The sequence below is a fragment of the Arachis hypogaea genome, chromosome 11 (assembly GCF_003086295.3).
Source record: "Arachis hypogaea cultivar Tifrunner chromosome 11, arahy.Tifrunner.gnm2.J5K5, whole genome shotgun sequence".
NCBI lineage: Eukaryota > Viridiplantae > Streptophyta > Magnoliopsida > Fabales > Fabaceae > Arachis > Arachis hypogaea.
Genome location: NC_092046.1, coordinates 145,663,331 through 145,671,542, shown reverse-complemented (window position 1 = coordinate 145,671,542; position 8,212 = coordinate 145,663,331). Strand labels below are relative to the sequence as shown.

The window sequence follows — 8,212 nt, the reverse complement described above, 5'->3', positions numbered from 1 at the left end:
TTGGAAGTCAAAATTTAGGATATATATAACTTCAATAAGAAACATTGTTTAACTAGAAAAGAAAAAATGAAAATATATAGATATATATTATAGAAGAGCAACTTAGATAAAGATGTTTAAAACGTCTTTTTTTTTTAAGATGTTTTTAAGTAATTAAAATTTAATACATATTATTTTTTATCAAAATTAGATCAAATAAATTGATTTGGCCAAAAAATTAATAAATTATACTTTAAATCGGTCTAAATTAATATTTTTTATAAAAAATAACTATAATATATTTATTATAAAAAATAACTAAAATGCTTTTATTATTTTATATATATATTTTGAAAATTTTAAATTCTAATATTTTTTTTTCTGTACATAGAATTAGAATTTGGAGTTTTTAAAATTAAAAATTATATATATATAATAAAAATATTTTATTTATTTTCTATAATAGAATTATTGTAGTCATTTTCTATAAAAAGAATATTAATTTAGATTAATTTCAACGTTTGGTTTATCAATTTTTCGGCCACATTAATTTGTTTGATCTAATTTTAATAAAAATAACACATTTTTAATCGATTATATATATTAAATTTTAATTAATAAAAAACATTTAAAAAAAAATTTAAATATTTTCATCTGAGTATCTCCCATATTATAGATGTCCCTACACTTGACGAAGAGATCGGTAGATGCATGTAGATATAATATAACACAAGTGACCTAAGTTTCAAATATTAGATATTTGGACAATTTGAGCACATGGAAACAAATAGAGGGAGGCAAATTAAATTAAAGGTAGCTTAGCTAAGTATGATATATATAAAGAGTTTAATTTTGATACAATGAAAATTGTACTTTATTTGCGTAAGTAATGTAAAAGATAATTATTTTTACTGATGATATCACATAATTGAATGCACATATAAAATTATTTTGCAGCATCAAGATTAAATACATATATAAATTATTCCAGCTATGATATATATATATGAATGGAAATAAAAGAGTGCGGCTAATGATTTAAGTTAACAAACCCCACAGAATAGAGGCAAAGCTTCCGGAGAGAGAGTGAGACTGAGACTGGTTTATTTAATGCTGCAGTTGGGTGCAGTTGTGAAGAAGCCAGGCCTCCATTACTCCATCGCCAATTAGCCACACACGCATCAACACATTGCAACAACATTAATATTACTTATTACGATCAGAATTCACAAAGTGGAAAGTGGAACCACAAACACAAGAAAAAGGAGAAGAACTAACATGAACTATAGTGATGCTGAGATCAGAAAAGAAGGCCAGCTAGTGAAGAAGCGGAATCATAATAATAATAATAATAATAAAGGCAAAGATCAAACATTACTGAGTTACTCCAACAAGAAGAAGAAGAAGATGTTGCGACATGAAAGGAAACGGTACCCTCTCTTGTGTTTCTGGGAGCTTCCAGAATATATGAAGGATAACGAATACATTCTGCGTTATTACAGAGCCAATTGGCCTCTCAAACAAGCTCTCTTCAGCGTTTTCCGTTGGCATAACGAGACTTTGAATGTTTGGACGTAAGCACAATTCTCTTTCATTTCTTTATTTTTATTTTACAAATTAAACTCACTCATCGATTTAATTAGGCATTTGCTTGGGTTTCTTCTCTTTCTGGGATTGACTCTCGCCAATTTGATGAAGCCTGGTGTCGTCGATCTCTTAGGCCTATTTTCCAGGTAATTCCTTACAACATGCTTATCCAAATCTAATTTTTTTTTCAAATATACTTTGGAAAAGTCTAAGGGGCAGCAACTTTCGTGTTTTCTGGCCAACACTTAATCATCAAAACAACAAAAGTGAGTGATTTTTTACCATTAGATGTAATCTCACACCATTAAAAATATTATTGATAGCCAATTGATGGTTACAAAATACTAAAATTGCTGGCCTCCTAGCATTTCTCATATACTTTTATGAAGTTTGATTGAAAACTTAAAACACTGATTAAGTGTTTACCGTGTCTTAACGTTTTTTTACCTTTTCCGGCACATCCATGTCCATTTTTAAAATTAGTATGTTTTTTATTTCCTTTTGTTACCAAACTTGTTTGTAATCATGTCAAGGAAATAGGGGGTTTAGGAATTAGGCCTTAGGGGTTAATTTGAATGGAAGTTCTTTCTTATATCTTTGAAGGATGACTTACTTTCTTTCTTTGTATAACGTTATACCACCTTTATATTCAATTCTTAAGGTCTTATCAGTTTTGCAACTCGATCCGGGAATTATATCATTAATAATATGGTATCGTGTAAGATCCCATTCATCATAAAGACGCTGGAAATTTTGAGTTTCTAAATTGAAGGACCACAACCCGTCCAATTAACACACTTGCCAAATTAAAGTTTATATATGCAACCTGCAGTTGAAGCAATTGAACAGCAAATTGCTTTTGTCCATCTTTCATTACGTGACATAGATTAATGTAATGTAGACCATGATTTTTATATATTAGGTGAACTACCTAGCTATCTATACATATATATACATATATATATAGTAGTTTTTTTTTTATATTAATTTCCAGCTAAATTTCCTTATCATGATATCATCTCTGTAGGTCATTCTCTTCAAGTGCGGAAAAGAATGTTTCCCAAAGCTTCAAAGATTTGTTCCTGGTAAGTGACCTTACAATTGTATTTATGATATAAGATATTAAGGGAATAGTTCCTAATGTCCGAATTATATATGTATATATTTTCAGGGAACAACAACAATACTGTTTGATTTGAAACAGCAAGCACCTATGAAAATGGAGCCAAAGTCCTTAGATTTAGTTATTGCAGCAAGGTGGCCATTCTATGTTTTCTTGTGTGGTTCCATGTTCTGTCTTCTCTCCAGCAGCATATGCCACCTCTTCTCATGCCACTCCCATTCCTTAAATCTGTTCCTTTTGAGAATTGACTATGTTGGCATCACAGTGATGATCATAACCTCATTCTTCCCTCAGATTTACTATGTTTTCCTATGTCAGCCTCACTGGCAACTCCTCTACCTTGCTGGGATCACTGCAATGGGGTTATTCACCATCGCAACGTTGCTTTCGCCAACCCTTTCGACCGGAAAATACCGTGGATTCAGGGCAATGTTGTTCTGCTCCATGGGACTATTTGGAATTGTGCCTGCAATTCATGCTTCAATTGTCAACTGGGGGAATCCTAGGCGCAATGTTACCTTAGCATATGAATGTACCATGGCCTTGTCTTACCTTATAGGGACATTGTTCTATGTGACTCGGGTCCCGGAAAGGTGGAAACCGGGGTGGTTTGACATTGCAGGACACAGCCACCAAATTTTCCATGTTCTGGTGATAGTTGGAGCATTAGCACATTATGCAGCCACCCTTAAGATGCTTGATTGGCGTGACAATTTTGGGTGTGACAATGGCACTGGCATGGCTCAATAATGATACATATTATGTTATATGTGCCATATAAATATAAATATGCAGCATAAAATTGGTTATTATTTTTAAGGTAGTTTCTTGTTTAGCTATGAGAAATGTTGTTAACTTATAGTTGAACAGGTTACTCTGGATATATAAGGAGCAATGTCTTCAGTTTTCAAGCAACTGTGAGATAATTAGAAGCTGTTCATTGAAACATTAATACTTGTACTCAATGTCTGTCTCAGTTTGGTGCCATATGTTATTCCATTTTTTATTCAATTTGTTAGTCACTGTATGATTGTATTTGAATGACAGCATACATAGATTGTTCTTTTTTTTTTCTATACAATGTTCAGAATGTTTGTTTTCTGTTTTGCAAATTTTGACAAAGGTGTTCTTTTCATATGGCTAAAAAAAATCAATATATAAAATTTAAAGTAGTTTATATTTTTTAGTATCTTAGTTAATATTAATTTGTATTTTTTAATAATTTTTTTAATTAGTAACTTTTGAAGTACATTTTAACTAAATTTATAAAAAAAATTAAATAGATAAATTTATTATCATGTAAAGGTGAAATTAACTATTGAAATTATTTCTCTTTATAAATTAATAGATTATTATGTAAAAGGTGTTAACTATCAATCATTTAAAGATTTAACAAGAAAAAAATACTCTAATTAATACAATTTTAAAATTATATCTAGCTTGTTATACTTAAACAATAAAATAATTTAGTTATATTTCTTTTAAAATATCAATCGGACATACTTTTTTATTGGGGTGAATAATAATATTTATTAATAATTCATATATGAACACAATTTTGTACATAATAGGGTACATCTCTGGTAAAAATTTTAAGTTTTGAACAATGACATTTAGATGTATATAATTATAGGCAAACTTAAACTTCCTTACAAAGAAATAACTCAATTTAAAGTATTTACAAAATTATACAAAATTTGAAGACATTTTTGTCAGCATCAAGATAATTTAAGTGTATTTTTGATAGTTTACTCTTTAAATTTTGATGAGACAAATAAGAGATAGTCTTTATTAATTGTATTCTTTATATGTAACTATTTAATGATATTTTGCAATAAAAAAGCTTAAAAGAGAATTAAATATACATTTCTTTCTGGTCGATCAATATTTATTTAAATATAAGTCATAGAAAGATTCACTTGTTAAGATAAATAGACCAGAATTGCAAAATCATTAGTAAACAACACATCCAAAAAAAAAAAAAAACTATTTGTGACCAATTTATCAATTCGTTATTATAAAACCAAAGAGCTCAACAAGATCTACTTTCTCTTAATTCTCCTATTCACATTATCACCGTCCAAGGATCTTCTATTTTTCCTTTTAACCATTGTTATTCCACTAAAATTAATTTGCTGCATTCACCAAATGAATCAAGATCCCTTTTTTTTTTCTTATTTTCTATATTTCACTTTCTTGCAAGTTGCAGTCAAAGTGGGTATATATTGTAAACTTTACAAGTAAACAATAGGCAAATGCAGCCACAACTCTTTTGGTGCATTATAATCTGCATTTGCTATTTTCATTCAGAACACGACGGTCTTCTTTTCTTCATAAGGTAATACGCGAAGCTCACAATACGATCTTATAGCGCTGCGAAGGCATTGTTTCTCGAGGTTCTCTGATTTCTGCACAAAGATCTGCAAGTTATCTCTGTGAGAAACTCTCTCGACCTGTAACCAAACCAAAATTCAAGCATCAAGCTACATTTGAGTCGAGGCTCTTGACTAAGTACAGATATCTCACACCTTCGCAATTTCTGCATGCTTAATTTAGCGAATTAGGATAGCAACTATGAATCTAGATCTACATATATCTTTTCGGTTTTCCATTTGTAAACACTCAAACAAACTGTGCACTGAGACATATACGAGAAACATGGATGGTTATAGCTGAAATGAAAGCTTAAGAATTTTAAAGAGCGGAGGCAAAGAGCTAAATAAGGAATTAAACAAATTCTTTTGCATCGGTATCTACTTCTGTTTTGTCAATGGACTGAGAACTTCTCCAATTAATCTTAACATGGTAAATGCAATGGTCCTTATTCAAAACTAGAAACACCAGAAAATGATTAAGAACACTTGAAAGAATACTTGTGGTAAGAAAACAAAAATCTTACAAATATGTTACTTTTTCAACAAATAATATCCAAAATGAACATGTTGAAGTATAGGCACAACAAAAAAGTCTAAAACTAAAGTGGAAAAGATGGACTTGAATGGAACATATATAATGCCAACTGTACATATGTTGTGTTCACCCTATTAGTCAAGGGTTTCATAATCTGTTGATAATCATAAGGCAGATGCGGAAATTACTTTTGCCAAGTAAATTGCAAAATAAAAGCCAGAAACAACAGAATTTACAGTATAAAAATTTATGATCATTTATATAATCAATTCAAATCAACATTATCATTCACCTAAAGAAGCAAACAAATGATAAAATAAAATTAAAAGAAGAGCATGAAAAAGCATGCATTTACCATTTGTTCAATTATAGGTCCTTCATCAAGTTCTTCTGTCACAAAGTGACTTGTTGCACCTATTAATTTAACACCTGCTTCAAAGGCCTGCCAAAATAATCTGGCATATTAAATTTGTATACATATTTAGGAAGCCACCACAAAAAATTTACATAACATTTTGAAGTAGAAGCGGCAAATATGTAATCCTGTAACATAGAAATCTAAGAAGATCAACCTGTTTTGATGGATGACCACCCTTGAATGATGGCAAAAGACCATGGTGAATGTTAATTACATCATTACCATAGCTCCTTAAGAAGTTTCTGGATAATACCTGTGCAAATAAATCAATGTTATTGAATTCTTGAAGGGAGAAGGAAAACTAAAGTTTCTCTTTACTTTATGCTAAGTTTTGATATTTCAATACTCTCGGATATTAGCACCTAGAATTTATATACAATAGATTATAAATAATAAATTCTGTGAATACCTATAAGTTGAAGAAGCATAGAAGAGCAAGTTCTTCCAAAACCATAAACACATTGTTTTCGGCATTACAAACATGGTGAGGAAAAAAGAAAAGAAAAAAGAATTTCAATAAGTTATTACCTGCATATATCTTGCAAGTATTAAAAAATTAGTATTTTGAACCAACTCCAATATCTCCCTTTCTCTTTTATCTTCCTTTGTTGTACTTAAACAATGATAAGGAATGCCATGCCTTTCAAGAAAACGAATCACATGGGTGTTTGAAGCTCTATGATGGTTACTGTTTAACACATCACAAAGAATACTTAAAAATTAATAAATAATTAAATGAAGCATAAATCAATTTGGTGATGTCAATGCTAGAATTTCACCTAATTACACAGGTTATATCTACAGGAAGTCGTCCATCTTGCCATCCGTGTAACAAATCAACTAGACAATGATCCTGCAGCAAAAAAAAATCAATATTTATGTCTAACAGAATATGAAATCCTTTTCATTTTCTGAAATGCAAGATAATGAATGAAAAGCCATAGTAGAAACGTATACCTGCTTTGAAGCCAGAACAGCTATCTTATATTTAGGATCCAGAGCCGGCACCCTCACAACTGATCGCATTGCGTTGAATGTTTGTGATAGCTTTAGGAAATCCTCCTCCATTTGCGCCCGTGGCCATTTAGCAGGATCAAAAACAAAATCACTATAATGTTCAACATAAGTTTATGCAAGGTGAAGTCAGAATAAAAGTACTCCAGCAATAAAAAAAAACTTAAAAGTCAGCACATTTAAGAGCAAAAAAAGAAGAAGGAGAAAATAATGAGATCCCTATTCACAAGACCTTATTAAACTTAATATTATTGCTTATTAGCAATCCAACGAATTTCATTAGTAAATCAAAATCTTGAGTACTTCCAAGTTTCAAGACAAGTTTCATATACAATTCAAAGAAGTACTCATGTTAATACTAGTAACCAAGAAACAAGATGAATGTGAATGAATGAGACAAGACAAGTACCTTCTAGAGTAGAAGACTTGTTTATTTTCAGGTACAAAAACATCGGCGGTCAAGATGTTTCCACCTCTAGATGCAATGCAATCAGAAAGCTTAGCTACAATTCCGACAGCATCCTATTGAAAATGAATGTACAAAAACCCAATTCAAAAGCAGGAGGCACACAAGAACACACCCAAAAACTAAATCATCCCAGGTTCAAAGCCCACCTAAGCAAATCTACTGGAGCATTTCTACAAACGGGTGGTGGGTGTTGTATATGAAATTACAAATGACTTGGTTCCCTGAACGACTTACAGGACAATAGAAGACGTGGATTCCATGGGCGAGTGGTGTTGGAGGATCCAAGGTTTTAAAGGAGATGTTCCTCTTACTGAATCCAACAACTTGGGGGAACATCGAACACACTCGTCGCACCACGCTCATTCTCTCTGTACCGTAAGAATCAGTTTGAACCACCAACTAACTTTGATGCTCTCACCAGTCACCCACCACTCGCGCTCCTTATTTTTCGTTCCTGTATTCTCCCTATCTATCTTCCACAATTACTAGTTTAAGTGCCGTATTAGTATACTTAATTTACTTTGTAAAATTTATGTATAATTTATTTAAAAAAATAATATATATTTTTCAGAAGAGTTAATTTATTTTATTTTATTGATGTTTAATTTAGTTAAAAAATTAATATATAAAATTTAAAGTAATTTATATTTTTTAATATCTTAGTTAATATTAATTTGTAATTTTTTAATATTTTTTTTTCAATTGGTAATTT

The 8,212-nt window shown here is 30.7% G+C and overlaps 2 protein-coding genes across 3 annotated transcripts; one reads left to right on the top strand and one right to left on the bottom strand.

Annotated features, from left to right (window-relative positions):
* Positions 1-1,005: 1,005 nt before the first annotated feature.
* Positions 1,006-3,761, top strand: LOC112723320 (heptahelical transmembrane protein 1). The gene is made up of 4 exons (XM_025774647.3): positions 1,006-1,553; positions 1,623-1,712; positions 2,594-2,651; positions 2,738-3,761. Exons 1-4 carry the CDS (start codon positions 1,258-1,260, stop codon positions 3,437-3,439), a joined length of 1,146 nt encoding a protein of 381 aa, XP_025630432.1. The 5' UTR covers positions 1,006-1,257; the 3' UTR covers positions 3,440-3,761.
* Positions 3,762-4,838: 1,077 nt separating this feature from the next.
* Positions 4,839-7,981, bottom strand: LOC112723319 (formyltetrahydrofolate deformylase 1, mitochondrial). 2 transcript variants are annotated; one of them, XM_025774645.3, is made up of 8 exons: positions 7,735-7,981; positions 7,441-7,553; positions 6,975-7,125; positions 6,797-6,870; positions 6,546-6,705; positions 6,172-6,270; positions 5,955-6,041; positions 4,839-5,142 (listed from the first exon to the last, which is right to left on the bottom strand). In XM_025774645.3, the coding sequence occupies exons 1-8, from the start codon at positions 7,861-7,863 to the stop codon at positions 4,996-4,998; spliced, it is 960 nt and encodes a 319-aa protein (XP_025630430.1). In that variant the 5' UTR covers positions 7,864-7,981; the 3' UTR covers positions 4,839-4,995. The 2 variants fall into 2 exon arrangements, with proteins under 2 accessions (XP_025630430.1, XP_025630431.1); XM_025774646.3 differs by lacking the exon at positions 7,441-7,553 and having other exon boundaries at positions 7,735-7,980.
* Between the last annotated feature and the right edge of the window lie 231 nt (positions 7,982-8,212).

Excerpts from the sequence above, each read along its gene's own strand:
- LOC112723320 (XM_025774647.3), top strand. The coding sequence starts at position 1,258 with ATGAACTATAGTGATGCTGAGATCAGAAAAGAAGGCCAGCTAGTGAAG. Across the intron at positions 1,554-1,622 it reads GAGACTTTGAATGTTTGGAC|GCATTTGCTTGGGTTTCTTC; the intron begins GTAAGCACAATT and ends CGATTTAATTAG. Across the intron at positions 1,713-2,593 it reads CTCTTAGGCCTATTTTCCAG|GTCATTCTCTTCAAGTGCGG; the intron begins GTAATTCCTTAC and ends TCATCTCTGTAG.
- LOC112723319 (XM_025774645.3), bottom strand. The coding sequence starts at position 7,863 with ATGAGCGTGGTGCGACGAGTGTGTTCGATGTTCCCCCAAGTTGTTGGA. Across the intron at positions 7,554-7,734 it reads TCCACGTCTTCTATTGTCCT|GATGCTGTCGGAATTGTAGC; the intron begins GTAAGTCGTTCA and ends CATTTTCAATAG. Across the intron at positions 5,143-5,954 it reads GACCTATAATTGAACAAATG|GTCGAGAGAGTTTCTCACAG; the intron begins GTAAATGCATGC and ends GTTTGGTTACAG.